Raw genomic sequence first — 16,881 nt, 5'->3', positions numbered from 1 at the left:
GAGACAGGTATAAAAGAGCTCCTGCACTGATCAAGCAATCACTGTAGCACGTAGGAGGGAAAATCATAGTATTTACGTCAGCCTCTCTTGGGCTGGGGAACTACAGGTACAAGCAGGTAAAACAAATAATTAGAGTTAAAGGGACATAATACTCATATGCTAAATCACTTGAAACTGATGCAGTATAACTGTAAAAAGCTGAGAGGAAAATATCACCTGAGCATCTCTATGTAAAAAAGGAAGATATTTTACCTCACAATATACTCAGCTCAGCAGAGTAAGTTCTGTGTAAAAAGTTACTCAGCTGCAGGTAAAAAAAAAAAAAAAATGAACAGCAGCCAATCAGCATCAGCAGTGCTGAGGTCATCAACTCTTTTACAGTGATCTCATGAGATTTTATAGTAAACTTCCTTAAACTGAATAGGGAAATAGGAGGAGTGTGCACAGAAGCTCACTCCCTTAGCTGTCCCGGGACAGACATACTGATTTGCTGCTTAGAAGTCCTTTACAATGGGATGTGGCTACTGAGGAACTTTTGAGGTAAAATATCTTTCTTTTTTACATAGAAATGTTCAGGTGATATTTTCTAGTCAGCTTTTTACAGCTATGCTGCATCACTTTCAAGTGTTTCAACATTTGGGTATCATGGCACTTTAAAAAAAATGTTTTTATTTTACATAATTAACTAAATATATATATATATATATATATATAAAAAATATATCCCTCTCTTTTTCTAATGAAATATTTTATGGTAAATTACACTTTGGGTTTACTGTTAAATAGTTTGATATATAGGGTCTCGTACACATATACAGAAAGGTCTCAATGAGGAAACACAGCTAGTGAGAACTCCAGGAGCTGCTTCTATTTGCCTAGAATGTGCCCAGAGAAGAGCATCCTGCAATATAATGCACAGCCCCACAATACCAGGCACATGGCAAACCCCAGACGTATGTTTCAGCCTCGCTTAGGCTTTGTCAGTGGGTGCAGTCACATCCTTCTGGGCACATCTGGTGTTATTGCTCTCACCCTCAGAGGATATATTCTCCAGAGTCTGCTGTTTGTTATGGCTAAAATGGGTGTCAGGAGATGCCAATCTACATACAAGTTCCTGCAGTGACAAGTAAAGTTTGTGTTGTGTAACGTTGTCCCTACTGGGAGCGGACTACTGGGCAGTAATGCCCCCCTATTTAGCTACAGACACCACCGGCAATCTCAGGCTATACCGCCTCACTTTAGCACTAATGCCCCCCTATTCAGCTACAGACACCGCCTGCACTCTCAGGCTATACCGCCTCACTTTAGTACTAACGTCCCCCTATTCAGCTACAGACATCACCGGCACACACAGGCTATACCGCCTCACTTTAGTACTAACGCCCACCTATTCAGCTACAGACACCGCCTGCACTCTCAGGCTATACCGCCTCACTTTAGCACTAATGCCCCCCTATTTAGCTACAGACACCACCGGCACTCTCAGGCTATACCGCCTCACTTTAGTACTAACGCCCACCTATTCAGCTACAGACACCGCCTGCACTCTCAGGCTATACCGCCTCACTTTAGCACTAATGCCCCCCTATTTAGCTACAGACACCACCGGCACTCTCAGGCTATACCGCCTCACTTTAGTACTAACGCCCACCTATTCAGCTACAGACACCGCCTGCACTCTCAGGCTATACCGCCTCACTTTAGCACTAATGCCCCCCTATTCAGCTACAGACAACTCCTGCACTCTCAGGCTATACCGCCTCACTTTAGCACTAACGTCCCCCTATTCAGCTACAGACACCACCGGCACACACAGGCTATACCGCCTCACTTTAGCACTAATGCCCCCCTATTCAGCTACAGACACCACCGGCACACACAGGCTATACCGCCTCACTTTAGCACTAATGCCCCCCTATTCAGCTACAGACAGCACCAGCACTCTCAGGCTATACCGCCTCACTTTAGCAGTAACGCCCCCCTATTCAGCTACAGACACCACTGGCACACACAGGCTATACCGCCTCACTTTAGTACTAACGCCCACCTATTCAGCTACAGACACCGCCTGCACTCTCAGGCTATACCGCCTCACTTTAGCACTAACGTCCCCCTATTCAGCTACAGACACCACCGGCACACACAGGCTATACTGCCTCACTTTAGCACTAATGCCCCCCTATTCAGCTACAGACAGCACCAGCACTCTCAGGCTATACCGCCTCACTTTAGCAGTAACGCCCCCCTATTCAGCTACAGACAGCACCGGCACTCTCAGGCTATACCGCCTCACTTTAGCACTAACGTCCCCCTATTCAGCTACAGACACCACCGGCACACACAGGCTATACTGCCTCACTTTAGCACTAATGCCCCCCTATTCAGCTACAGACAGCACCAGCACTCTCAGGCTATACCGCCTCACTTTAGCAGTAACGCCCCCCTATTCAGCTACAGACAGCACCGGCACTCTCAGGCTATACCGCCTCACTTTAGCAGTAACGCCCCCCTATTCAGCTACAGACAGCACCGGCACTCTCAGGCTATACCGCCTCACTTTAGCACTAACGCCCCTTCCCTACTTAGCTACAGACAGCATCAGCACTCTCAGGCTATACCGCCTCACTTTAGCACTCACACCCCCTTATTCAGCTACAGACACCACCGGCACTCTCAGGCTATACCGCCTCATTTTAGCAATAACTGAACGCTAAACCTAAGAGACAGTGGGTCTTATACAATTATATAAAACTTACCCAGCTGGTGCGCTATTAATTCAAAGCGATCCGACCCGAAGTACATGTGAGGCTTGCCATCAATGTGAGCCACGAGAGTGGGCATCCCGAACGCCTGCGAAAAGAAGAGACAGACAGCAGCATATAAGGGACAGAAAGACAATATCTAAATATGGTCAAACAAAAAGGTTAATATACATTTAAAGGGACATTCTATTTTGCAATTGTAATTTTTGTATTTCGTGGCACTATTGCTCATATCTTTGACACAAAAGCTGACACTGATTTATATTTTCAAAATGTTCTATATTGCTAGAAGTTTTTAGTATTGTATCAACGCTCGCTGTTAAAGCAACAGTGTACTGTAAAATTGTCAGCCCTTCAAAGTGTTCCCAATGGGGGTGTATTAAATCATTTTGTCATCTGAAAAAGCTGCATTTTCTCCACCTATACTAAAAAGGCCAATACTGCGGTAATGGTTACAGAAAATTTATGTAAACAAGAGGCATCAAAAGAAATAAGTTTCCCTGTGTAAGTAGAATGGCCCATTATATAGTGTTCCTGAATCAGCTTGCATGAGTACACTATCTGTTTAACTGTGTTTAGCTACTGCAAAGGGGTTTAACACACAGTTAAGGAGCTAAAATACATTAGCCAATCAGGCTATGGCATATGCATGTAGCCACCAATTACCAGCTGTGATCTGCTCAGGACTGTCTTGGCAGTGGACTTTTAACCCTTACAGAGAGATTAAAACAAGTCATTAAAGTGAAGGTAAAGTTTAGACTTACTGAAGACAACAATGCATTTCTAAATATTACCATAATGTAATCGCTACGTTTTTTTTCTACATTACAGCAATAGTTTTAAAACAATATATACTTTTAAATCCCTACCGTTTATGTGCTGACTCCTCCCAGTCCCTATTTCCGCGTTCTCCGTTTTGCTACGTATAGAGCGGTCCCACCCGCTCTCTACGTCTCTCAAAAGCGCGTTCCCTATGCTGCCTTACACTGCGCATGCGCTAGTCGCCAATTCAGCTTTCATGTGCTAATCGCCGATGCCGCTTAGGATTCCTATCTGCAAGTAAGACGCATGTGTGAAACGGGAGGGCACACGGTTTTCAATCTGAAGAAAATTTTAATAGCGCATGTGCAGATGATTAAAGGGGCGGATGACGTGGAGTAGGTTGCCTAACGGACAAAATTTCAATTGGATTAGATAAAAACGTGATCTAGAGGTAAAAAAAAATAAAAAAATATTATGGGTTGAATTAGTGGACATCTTGAAATTGCTTTATAAAAGGTGATAACTTTATTTCTATGAAAATATATAACAAATGATGAATGAAACATATTGATTTTACACACAGAATGATATACTTGATCGAGATTAAGTGAACTTTACCATCACTTTAAATATAGAATTACAAGCAGGTATTTATGTAATGATAAAATGATCTAAAACACTAAAGCAGAATATTACTGCCCTATCGTGTACTCAAAAATGTCCTGCGTATAACGAAGCAGCATTTACACGTCAAAAAAAATATTTTTCATGAAAAAAAAGAATGAATATCTGTTGAACTAATAATGCAGTATTAGTATATACTGTTCTTTTGATAAGACCATCTGCCTCTGCTTTCCTAGAGAAGATGGACACACCACCTTTTTAAGCTCTCTCTTTTAGATGATACAAAGAAAGTAAAGTTTACTTCAATGTCCCTTGAAATGCAACACAACAGGAGAGGTGGTCTCCTCAATTCTACCATCAGCACCTGATACCCAGTTCTTGCTACCTACTCCTTCACCAGGCCCTGCCCTCACACCCATAGCCCTGCCCCCAAGCTCCTCCTGCCCATGACCCTGCCCCCCACACCCATAGCCCTGCCCCCAAGCTCCTCCTGCCCATGACCCTGCCCCCCACACCCATAGCCCTGCCCCCAAGCTCCTCCTGCCCATGACCCTGCCCCCCACACCCATAGCCCTGCCCCCAAGCTCCTCCTGCCCATGACCCTGCCCCCCACACCCAAAGCCCTGCCCCCAAGCTCCTCCTGCCCATGACCCTGCCCCCCCCACCCATAGCCCTGCCCCCAGCTCCTCCTGCCCATGACCCTGCCCCCCCCGCCCATAGCCCTGCCCCCAGCTCCTCACACCCATAGCCCTGCCCCCAGCTCCTCTCACCCATAGCCCTGCCCCCAGCTCCTCTCACCCATAGCCCTGCCCCCAGCTCCTCTCACCCATAGCCCTGCCCCCAGCTCCTCTCACCCATAGCCCTGCCCCCAGCTCCTCTCACCCATAGCCCTGCCCCCAGCTCCTCTCACCCATAGCCCTGCCCCCAGCTCCTCACACCCATAGCCCTGCCCCCAGCTCCTCTCACCCATAGCCCTGCCCCCAGCTCCTCTCACCCATAGCCCTGCCCCCAGCTCCTCTCACCCATAGCCCTGCCCCCAGCTCCTCTCACCCATAGCCCTGCCCCCAGCTCCTCACACCCATAGCCCTGCCCCCAGCTCCTCACACCCATAGCCCTGCCCCCAGCTCCTCACACCCATAGCCCTGCCCCCAGCTCCTCACACCCATAGCCCTGCCCCCAGCTCCTCACACCTATAGCCCTGCCCCCAGCTCCTCACACCCATAGCCCTGCCCCCAGCTCCTCACACCCATAGCCCTGCCCCCAGCTCCTCACACCTATAGCCCTGCCCCCAGCTCCTCACACCCATAGCCCTGCCCCCAGCTCCTCACACCCATAGCCCTGCCCCCAGCTCCTCACACCCATAGCCCTGCCCCCAGCTCCTCACACCTATAGCCCTGCCCCCAGCTCCTCACACCCATAGCCCTGCTCCCAGCTCCTCACACCCATAGCCCTGCCCCCAGCTCCTCACACCTATAGCCCTGCCCCCAGCTCCTCACACCCATAGCCCTGCCCCCAGCTCCTCACACCCATAGCCCTGCCCCCAGCTCCTCACACCTATAGCCCTGCCATCATTTTCTCACCCCATATTTCAGAGCCTCATCAGTGGTTTCCTTGAGTTTGTTTTTTACAGAGGGCAATGAGATTTGTTCCAGCAGCTTGCTGGTCTGATCCTCAGGCAGTCCGGCCTTTCTTGCAGCCTGAAAAGCATAAATTAAGAAATTGTCACAACACCTGCACAGTTCTTCTTACCCAACCACAGAAAGATAAGCAGTTGCAATGCAATGCCCAGCTATCTCTCACCTCTAATATACTGGCAGGCTCAGTAATATCCTTGTCCTGTGGGGAGAGATGAAATCATTACACAATACAGAATAATAAACCCACTGTGTACCATTTAAGGTCTAAAGCAAACACATGAAACAGGGTAATAAAAAACGTTTAACGAACCTCCGACCAGATCCGTCTCCACAATTCTCGGGATACCGACTCCACAAATTCTGGGTGCGACATCTCCACAGCCGTGAGAAAACGCATAGCAGAGAGACTGCCTGTGAGGAGACATAGGGCAGAGTCTGTACGTTAGCCGTGTGACACTAGAACAACAGGGGCATACAAGGATAGAGGTTTAGGGCTAGATTTATTAAAGCCCTACGGCTGCAAGTTCTCATAAGAACTTGCTCGCCGTAATTTATCAAGCAGCAGTCACCAGACCGCTGCTTCCCTAACCTCTGCGCCACCTCTAAGGTAGCGAAATTCAATCTCCTCGGTCTAGTCAGACCGAGGAGATTGACAGCTCCTGCCCACGCTTGACTGGCTGTGCGCGGGCAGGGGGCGGGATTGCATGCATTGCGCTCGTGTGCAATGGTGAATACCTGCGGGTAATTTCGCCCCGCCACAGGCGAGCTGAGGCGTACAGAGGCGCCTATACGCGCCCCTGTCCGCCTCAGCTTTAATAAGTCTAGCCCTTAGTGGCTGATAGGGTTAGAACACAAGGTTGTAAGTCTCAAGGACAAAAGGAAATATAGATATTATTAGGCTTATTGTCTAACAAGCACACAGTGTCACAAGGGTACAGCAGCATCCGTCTGACACAACTGATCATGTGAATAGTTTCTTGCACCTCAGCAAACCTCACACACAGCTCTCATGGAAAAGCCCTAAACGTCAGTCACTATGGAAAGTAAAAAATCCTATTTTGTAAAGATGCTTAAAATACATAGAATAAAACAAAAACCCTTAATTTAACTTAATTTCTATTCTCTCTATGTTTTTATTGTTAATTATTCTTATGTGGGTGGTAGAAGTAAATATTCTAATGTGCGCACGCACACCTGAGACTAATCAAATGAGATCACTGCTCTGTGCATGCGCACGTCTGATCATTCAGATTAAGTTTAAGGTAAAAGACAAATCTAATAATGACCCCTAGTGAATCTACATCACATGGCCCCTAGTGAATCTACATCACATGACCCCTAGTGAATCTACATCACATGACCCCTAGTGAATCTAATTCACATGATCTCAGTGATGAAAAACAGAACAGAGAAAATGAAACAAAAAAGGAAAAACTAAATACAACATAATCCTCAGAGACTAGAACTATATGTGCTGCTCATACAACAAGAACAAACCTTTTTTTATGACAACTTCGAAGAAATCACTGGGCTGACGAAGAGGAACTTGGCAAAACTCTGACAGTCTCTTCAGGTCCAGGTTCATGTAAGCGCCTTTGTTAGGGACCAGCGCAGGTGCTTTGTTACCTATGTTAGAGTAAAGGACAACAAATTATTTTATAATGTTTTTGCTGTGAAGAGGAGGCGTTATTTCTGCAGACACAACTACAAAACCAAGAATTTGTTAGATCTACTAGATAGAAAAAATGTCCAAAACAATCTTACAGAAACCTCTGGGACAGCATGACATTGTGAATGGCTTGAAGGGACATTAAACACTAAATAAATGCTAGAAAGAATGACGCACTCAAAGGAAAGATTAGTCTGAGAAGAACATGTAGATGTATTTTTTCAGTAGCTGTTTAAATAGTGACAAAACTATATTTAGATAGATTTTTCCTCAAAAAACTTCTTTTTTTTTATCCACTCTGATACCATTAGAAATACATAGATAATTATGAAAAATTTTGGAGGTGAAGCGTCTCCAGTTTAACAGGTTAATCATTCATATTTGATCAACTTTTGGGCTGTACTTTATTAGAAGGAGAAAATAATAGTTATCTTAATAACAACAAATGACATAGTTTTATGTAAATAGATAAAAATAACCATTAAATTAATAATAAATGACGTAGTTTTATGTAACTAAAAACAATAACATTATATATAATTTTACTGCTTGCTCCTCCCTATTCACACTTAGGTCCTTGTGCAGACCTATTCATTGAGCTTCTTGACACTCAGTAAGGGGTTAATTCTGTGTATATAGATTTGTAGGGGAGCAATGAGATTAGAGAGGCGATTCAGACAGAACAATTCTAATGTACTTCTATTTAGTTTGCTTCAGTCTCTTGGTATCCTTTGTTCAAAAGCATACTTAGGTATGCTTGGGAGCAGTAATGCAGTAAAGGGAGCTATCTGCTGATTGGGGGCTGCATATACATGCCTCTTGTCATTGGCTCCCCCAGTGTTCAGCTAGCTCCCAGTCAGTGTTCCCTTTAAGGCCAGTTTTGTGTGCAGCCAAGCGGTGAAACAGTTAACTAAGCAACCACACCATGCTATTAGCAAACACTGCATAATGCAGCCCCGTGCTTCATACATGTTACAGCCATGAACACACAGCCCCGTGCTTCATACGTACACGTTACAGCCATGAACACACAGCCTCATGCTTCATACTTACACGTTACAGTCATGAACATACAGCCTTGTGCGTCATACTTACACGTTACAGCCATGAACACACAGCTCCGTGCTTCATAATTAAACACTAATCCTTATTTCATGATGAATAACTAAATAGATTTTTCTACAAAAAAGCATTTTCTTGTAAACATTTCTATTTTGTAGTCAGTTGCGTACAGCGGCGCACTAATGGTTATAAGGAACCACTGTCACACAGAACAGTTACCAACACCCACTGTATAACTCTGATAGAACATACAGAGCCGATCTCTAATGATACCGTTCCTACTAACCTGACCCTGTGCTCAGTACTAGCTATATGTTCATACCATGTGACTGACTTGCTCCTACAAACTCAACCAGCTGCTCGAGCGTGACGTCCCTCTGAGGCGGAGCTCAGGCATTGTATCTCTTTAGGTTATAGAGTGAGGAGCCAGTCCTACCCAGTAATGTACTATTATATTCACCCGGAGAGAATACCTCCCTATTTTACTGCTAAGTCTTCATCGTGTGTTTGCTTTTCAGCTTATTGTTGCCTTGGAGATGCTTTATGGTCCTCTTGTGATCTTCCATCCTGTAGCTTAGTTCAGTTTAGCAAAAATTTGAGTTCTTTCCTCAAAAACGTACTAAATTATCCAAAGTTACGTTAGAAAACAGAACAAACCCATCACTCCTCGTCCTATAGTGTTGTGTAGTAAATGAAGACACAATTTGTGATAAATACATTTATGGTTAGTAATATATATCACCGGGGATGAGTGGGGACAAAACAAGCCACATGAAGAGCTCTGTAGATGCTCTAGACAGAACACGGGGGATGTGGGACGCTTTGGAGGGCTACATGTGGCTAGGGTTGCCACCTCAGCCATGTATTTCTAGACACTAATGAGTTACACATGGTGCAGGGAGGGTCCCAAAACACAATACATGTTCCTTACTGCACCCCCTGCAGCATGTGTAACATAAACGTCTAGAGGAAAAAATAGCTAAGGTGGCACCAAACCGCCAATCACTCACCAATGCCTAACATAATCCATGCATTAATGAAAGTCAAATAACTACTGAGTAAATACATAGCAAATACATATAGGTTTGAGTAATAAGGACCCTTGTATTTGTATTTAAAAAAAACAAAGCAATGCCCACCTTATATGAAATTCCACTGCCAGGAGTGTGCAAGAGGAAAAAAAAAAGAAAAAACAAAATCAGGGGAGCTGATGATTTTGGACATAAGTTGCAATTAAATGATTAATCTCTCTTAGACCTTCTCCTATATTACACATGCGCTTGTCCTGGTGTATAGAGGGGTTCTCTTTATATAGTAACAGTGAACAATACTGTACATCAGTATTAGATACACCAGGTCATGTGACTAACACGTGTGCTTGTCCTGGTGTATAGGGGAGTTCTCTTTATATAGTAACAGTGATCAATACTGCACATCAGTATTAGATACACCAGGTCATGTGACTAACACATGCACTTGTCCTGGTGTATAGGGGAGTTCTCTTTATATAGTAACAGTGATCAATACTGTACATCAGTATTAGATACACCAGGTCATGTGACTAACACATGGGCTTGTCCTGGTGTATAGAGGAGTTCTCTTTATATAGTAACAGTGATAAAGTACTGCACATCAGTATTAGATACACCAGGTCATGTGACTAACACATGGGCTTGTCCTGGTGTATAGGGGAGTTCTCTTTATATAGTAACAGTGATAAAGTACTGCACATCAGTATTAGATACACCAGGTCATGTGACTAACACGTGCGCTTGTCCTGGTGTATAGAGGAGTTCTCTTTATATAGTAACAGTGATCAATACTGCACATCAGTATTAGATACACCAGGTCATGTGACTAACACGTGCACTTGTCCTGGTGTATAGAGGAGATCTCTTTACTTTAGTAACAGTGATAAGTACTGCACATCAGTATTAGATACACCAGGTCATGTGACTAACACATGGGCTTGTCCTGGTGTATAGGGGAGTTCTCTTTATATAGTAACAGTGATCAATACTGCACATCAGTATTAGATACACCAGGTCATGTGACTAACACGTGCGCTTGTCCTGGTGTATAGAGGAGATCTTTACTTTAGTAACAGTGATAAGTACTGCACATCAGTATTAGATACACCAGGTCATGTCAGTAACACGTGCGCTTGTCCTGGTGTATAGAGGAGATCTTTACTTTAGTAACAGTGATAAGTACTGCACATCAGTATTAGATACACCAGGTCATGTCAGTAACACGTGCGCTTGTCCTGGTGTATAGAGGAGATCTCTTTACTTTAGTAACAGTGATAAGTACTGCACACCAGTATTAGATACACCAGGTCATGTGACTAACACGTGCGCTTGTCCTGGTGTATAGAGGAGATCTCTTTACTTTAGTAACAGTGATAAGTACTGTACAGCAATATTAGATACACCAGGTCATGTCAGTAACACGTGCGCTTGTCCTGGTGTATAGAGGAGATCTCTTTACTTTAGTAACAGTGATAAGTACTGTACAGCAATATTAGATACACCAGGTCATGTCAGTAACACGTGCGCTTGTCCTGGTGTATAGAAGAGATCTCTTTACTTTAGTAACAGTGATAAGTACTGTACAGCAATATTAGATACACCAGGTCATGTCAGTAACACGTGCGCTTGTCCTGGTGTATAGGGGAGATCTCTTTACTTTAGTAACAGTGATAAGTACTGTACAGCAATATTAGATACACCAGGTCATGTCAGTAACACGTGCGCTTGTCCTGGTGTATAGGGGAGATCTCTTTACTTTAGTAACAGTGATAAGTACTGTACAGCAATATTAGATACACCAGGTCATGTCAGTAACACGTGCGCTTGTCCTGGTGTATAGAAGAGATCTCTTTACTTTAGTAACAGTGATAAGTACTGTACAGCAATATTAGATACACCAGGTCATGTCAGTAACACGTGCGCTTGTCCTGGTGTATAGAGGAGATCTCTTTACTTTAGTAACAGTGATAAGTACTGTACAGCAATATTAGATACACCAGGTCATGTCAGTAACACGTGCGCTTGTCCTGGTGTATAGAGGAGATCTCTTTACTTTAGTAACAGTGATAAGTACTGTACAGCAATATTAGATACACCAGGTCATGTCAGTAACACGTGCGCTTGTCCTGGTGTATAGAGGAGATCTCTTTACTTTAGTAACAGTGATAAGTACTGTACAGCAATATTAGATACACCAGGTCATGTCAGTAACACGTGCGCTTGTCCTGGTGTATAGGGGAGATCTCTTTACTTTAGTAACAGTGATAAGTACTGTACAGCAATATTAGATACACAGGAGAAAAAAAAAAAAGATAAACAAGGTCAGAATATGGGACAGAGGACACAGTAACTAGCACTTGACACTGTCAGACGCGTATATCGCTAGAGTGTCACATATGTACGGATCTTACCAAAGTCCGTTTAGCAGGAGGCAGCGCTTGTTACACAGCAACCCTTGAAGGGCACCTAACTTTAGCACAGTGGGCCCCATCATGCACTGCAGCCATCTGTCGAAGAGCTTTAAGAAACATTTAACCCATTAATATACGTTACCAGTTATGACCTGCATTGCACAAAAAAGGTTTTCAAATAATTTATTTTGAAAGATATAAAATGAACTTGTGCTCTGTGCTAGGTAATCACTGTGCAGGATGCAACAAGGTCAGGGACATTTCACTGCAGCGAGTGGAACAAGGTAATTGTTTAGGTATTTTATGGCAAAACCAGGCAAAATAAATAGTGACTGTTTACTTCAGCATTATTTTGTTTTTATTAGTTAAATATTTTAAAAGAATATCTAGTTTATTAAAACACCTGTAATGTGACACACCGTATACAGTTACCCTGTACAGTAACACCCCGTATACATCATTACCCTGTTCACTAACACCCCGTATACCAACACCCCATATACACCCTTACCCTGTACACTAACACCCCATATACACCATTACCCTGTTCACTAACACCCCGTATACTAACACCCCATATACACCCTTACCCTGTACACTAACACCCCGTATACACCCTTACTCTGTACACTAACACCCCGTATACTAACACCCCATATACACCCTTACCCTGTACACTAACACCCCGTATACACCCTTACCCTGTACACTAACACCCCGTATACACAGTCACCCTGTACACTAACACCCCGTATACACAGTCACCCTGTACACTAACACCCCATATACACAGTCACCCTGTACACTAACACCCCGTATACAAAGTCACCCTGTACACTAACACCCCGTATACACCGTTACCCTGTACGCTAACACCCTGTATACACCGTTACCCTGTACACTAACACCCCATATACGCAGTCACCCTGTACACTAACACCCCGTATACACCGTTACCCTGTACACTAACGACACGTATACATCGCTAACATGAACAAAACTTCCCATATACACCCTTACCCTGTATACACCGTTACCCTGTAGACTGACACCCCGTATATATCATTACCCTGTACAGTAACACCCCGTATACACCGTTACCCTGTACACTAACACCCAGTATACATCATTACCCTGTACACTAACACCCAGTATACACCATTACCCTGTACACTAACACCCCGTATACACCATTACCCTGTACACTAACACCCCGTATACACCATTACCCTGTACACTAACACCCCGTATACACCATTACCCTGTACACTAACACCCCATATACACCATTACCCTGTACACTAACACCCCGTATACACCATTACCCTGTACACTAACACCCCGTATACACCGTTAGCCTGTACACTAACACCCCGTATACACCGTTAGCCTGTACACTAACACCCCGTATACACCATTACCCTGTACACTAACACCCCGTATACACCGTTAGCCTGTACACTAACACCCCGTATACATCGCTAACATGAAAACAAAACTTCCCATATACACCCTTACCCTGTATACTAACACCCTGTATACACCGTTACCCTGTAGACTGACACCCCGTATACACCGTTACCCTGTACACTGACACTCCGTACACTGACAACCTGTATACACCGTTACCCTGTACACTGACACCCCGTATACACTGTTACCCTGTACACTAACACCCAGTATACACTGTTACCCTGTACACTAACACCCAGTATAAACGGTTACCCTGTACACTAACACCCCATTATTATGTACACTAACACCGGGCCGTTTAGTATTTGCTAAAACATTAAGAGCACATACCTGACGCATGCATAATCCCACCAAGGAACCCTGGGCGCAGGCGTATGTCCACATTCCAGATGTTACGATATCGACAGAGTATCTACGGCAAGAAGATCCCAATGAATATAACTAAACCCAGGGAAGGAGGGAGATGTGCACTGAGATTCTATTTACTTTTCATGACTGTAAGAAAAACAATTCGCCAGACCAGGGCTTCGGAGTAACCGAGACTTGTGATCTCTGCTGACGCACACACCTGCCTACCGCCATCCTCTCTGGTGTGACTGTAATGGCATATTTGCGCCTTCCTGTATAAATTGTGCACATGATAGGAAGTGTGTATAAAAATGTAATAAAGCAATTGCATGTGTATACAAACCAGTGACTATGGGCTTAGCTGGGAAGTGTGTGCTTGTGCATCACTCTAGTATCACTGTGCACGTGCACACTCAGCTCACTGCACATACACAGATGTGTTCTCATCTGATGTCACCACATATAAAGCATCATTACATTAACTTGCAGGAAGACAGAGGGCTACAATGCCTTGCGTCTCTGGGAGTCAAGAGGGTAAATATAGGGAAATTCTGCATCTGCACCAGAGGTTAACTCTTGTACATTCTATTACACCCCAGAGGGGTATAGAACAGCACAGGGGGGTATACAGCAGGGCAGCGAGGGTATACAGCAGGGCAGCGAGAGTACACAGCAGGGCAGCGAGGGTACACAGCAGGGCAGCGAGGGTACACAGCAGGGCAGCGAGGGTACACAGCAGGGCAGCGAGGGTACACAGCAGGGCAGCGAGGGTATACAGCAGGGCAGCGAGGGTATACAGCAGGGCAGCGAGGGTATACAGCAGGGAGGGGGTACACAGCAGAGCAGAGGGCTATACAGCATGGCAGGGGGGTACACAGCAGAGCAGGGGGCTATACAGCATGGGAGGGGGGTACACAGCAGAGCAGGGGGCTATACAGCATGGCAGGGGGGTACACAGCAGAGCAGGGGGCTATACAGCATGGCAGGGGGTACACAGCAGAGCAGGGGGCTATACAGCATGGCAGGGGGTACACAGCAGAGCAGGGGGCTATACAGCAGGGCAGGGGGGGTACACAGCAGAGCAGGGGGCTATACAGCATGGCAGGAAGGGTACACAGCAGAGCAGGGGGCTATACAGCATGGCAGGAAGGGTACACAGCAGAGCAGGAGGCTATACAGCATGGCAGGGGGGTACACGGCAGAGCAGGGGGCTAAACAGCATGGCAGGGGGGTACACAGCAGAGCAGGGGGCTATACAGCATGGCAGGGGGGTACACAGCAGAGCAGGGGGCTATACAGCAGGGCAGGGGGGTACAGAGCAGGGGGCTATACAGCAGGGCAGGGGGGTACACAGCAGAGCAGGGGGCTATACAGCATGGCAGGGGGGTACACAGCAGAGCAGGGGGCTATACAGCATGACAGGGGGAACACAGCAGAGCAGGGGGCTATACAGCATGGCAGGGGGTACACAGCAGAGCAGGGGGCTATACAGCAGGGCAGGGGGGTACACAGCAGAGCAGGGGGCTATACAGCATGGCAGGAAGGGTACACAGCAGAGCAGGGGGCTATACAGCATGGCAGGGGGTACACAGCAGAGCAGGGGGCTATACAGCAGGGCAGGGGGGTACACAGCAGAGCAGGGGGCTATACAGCATGGCAGGGGGTACACAGCAGAGCAGGGGGCTCTACAGCAGGGCAGGAAGAGTACACAGCAGAGCAGGGGGTATACAGCAGGGCAGAGAGGGTATACAGCTGGCGGATCATCACCTCGAACCCGAACCAGGAGTACGGGGAGACGACATCATAGAAGAGTTCCAGAAGCTGCCTGCGGCCACCTGACATTTTACCGACTGAGTGAGTAAACACTGAGCGGGGCAAAGGCCGAAAGAGCACTAGCGGCACTTGGCGGCGACACCCAGAACTGCACCTGCCGTATCTGACATTGAATCAGCTGACCGCGCGAGGTATGCCGGGAGCGCAGTGCTGACAACTGGCGGTCATGTGTAGTAGTGCTCGTAGTAATCAGCGGTATGATATAAATACTGTAACAGGTGCAACACGTGACCTGAAATGACGTGCGGGGATAAGGGGTTAATAACAGTGCACTGCACAGCTATTACATTTTATACAGTATCTGTGCTTTATATACAGATATAGCGCGTACTTTGCCTTGGTACTTACAGCTCAGCTGGCATCATGTGCAGGGGCCCTAGCTTACAGCTGGCATCAAGTGCAGGGGCCCTATCTTACAGCTGGCATCATGTACAGGGGCCCTAGCTTACAGCTTGCATCATGTACAGGGGCCCTAGCTTACAGCTGGTATCATGTACAGTGGCCCTAGCTTACAGCTGGCATCATGTACAGGGGCCCTAGCACGTATAGCTGGCATCATGTACAGGGGCCCTAGCACGTATAGCTGGCATCATGTACAGGGGCCCTAGCTTACAGCTGGCATCAAGTGCAGGGGCCCTAGCTTACAGCTGGCATCATGTACAGGGGCCCTAGCTTACAGCTGGCATCATGTACAGGGGCCCTAGCTTACAGCTTGCATCATGTACAGGGGCCCTAGCTTACAGCTGGTATCATGTACAGTGGCCCTAGCTTACAGCTGGCATCATGTACAGGGGCCCTAGCACGTATAGCTGGCATCATGTACAGGGGCCCTAGCACTTACAGCTGGCATCATGTACAGGGGCCCTATCTTACAGCTGGCATCATGTACAGGGGCCCTAGCTTACAGCTGGCATCAAGTGCAGGGGCCCTAGCTTACAGCTGGCATCATGTACAGGGGCCCTAGCTTACAGCTGGCATCATGTACAGGGGCCCTAGCTTACAGCTTGCATCATGTACAGGGGCCCTAGCTTACAGCTGGTATCATGTACAGTGGCCCTAGCTTACAGCTGGCATCATGTACAGGGGCCCTAGCACGTATAGCTGGCATCATGTACAGGGGCCCTAGCACTTACAGCTGGCATCATGTACAGGGGCCCTAGCTTACAGCTGGCATCATGTACAGGGGCCCTAGCTTACAGCTGGCATCATGTACAGGGGCCCTAGCTTACAGCTGGCATCATGTACAGGGGCCCTAGCTTACAGCTGGCA

At 46.2% G+C, this 16,881-nt stretch overlaps 1 protein-coding gene across 1 annotated transcript in view; it reads right to left on the bottom strand.

Annotated features, from left to right (window-relative positions):
* The window catches only part of GSTK1 (glutathione S-transferase kappa 1), a 33,048-nt gene extending 17,352 nt beyond the window's left edge, over positions 1–15,696 (bottom strand). Inside the window, exons 1-7 of the mRNA XM_053692797.1 lie at positions 15,547–15,696; positions 13,762–13,843; positions 7,283–7,411; positions 6,096–6,196; positions 5,949–5,984; positions 5,729–5,845; positions 2,757–2,850 (exon numbers count right to left, since the gene is read on the bottom strand). Of these exons, the coding sequence (XP_053548772.1) occupies positions 2,757–2,850; positions 5,729–5,845; positions 5,949–5,984; positions 6,096–6,196; positions 7,283–7,411; positions 13,762–13,843; positions 15,547–15,621 (634 nt within the window). The 5' untranslated portion in view covers positions 15,622–15,696. The remainder of the gene's footprint in view (positions 1–2,756; positions 2,851–5,728; positions 5,846–5,948; positions 5,985–6,095; positions 6,197–7,282; positions 7,412–13,761; positions 13,844–15,546) is intronic.
* Between the last annotated feature and the right edge of the window lie 1,185 nt (positions 15,697–16,881).

Source organism: Bombina bombina, chromosome 9, assembly GCF_027579735.1.
Source record: "Bombina bombina isolate aBomBom1 chromosome 9, aBomBom1.pri, whole genome shotgun sequence".
NCBI lineage: Eukaryota > Metazoa > Chordata > Amphibia > Anura > Bombinatoridae > Bombina > Bombina bombina.
The sequence above is the reverse complement of the archived record's forward strand: the minus strand, read 5'-3'. Positions and strand labels throughout refer to the sequence as shown.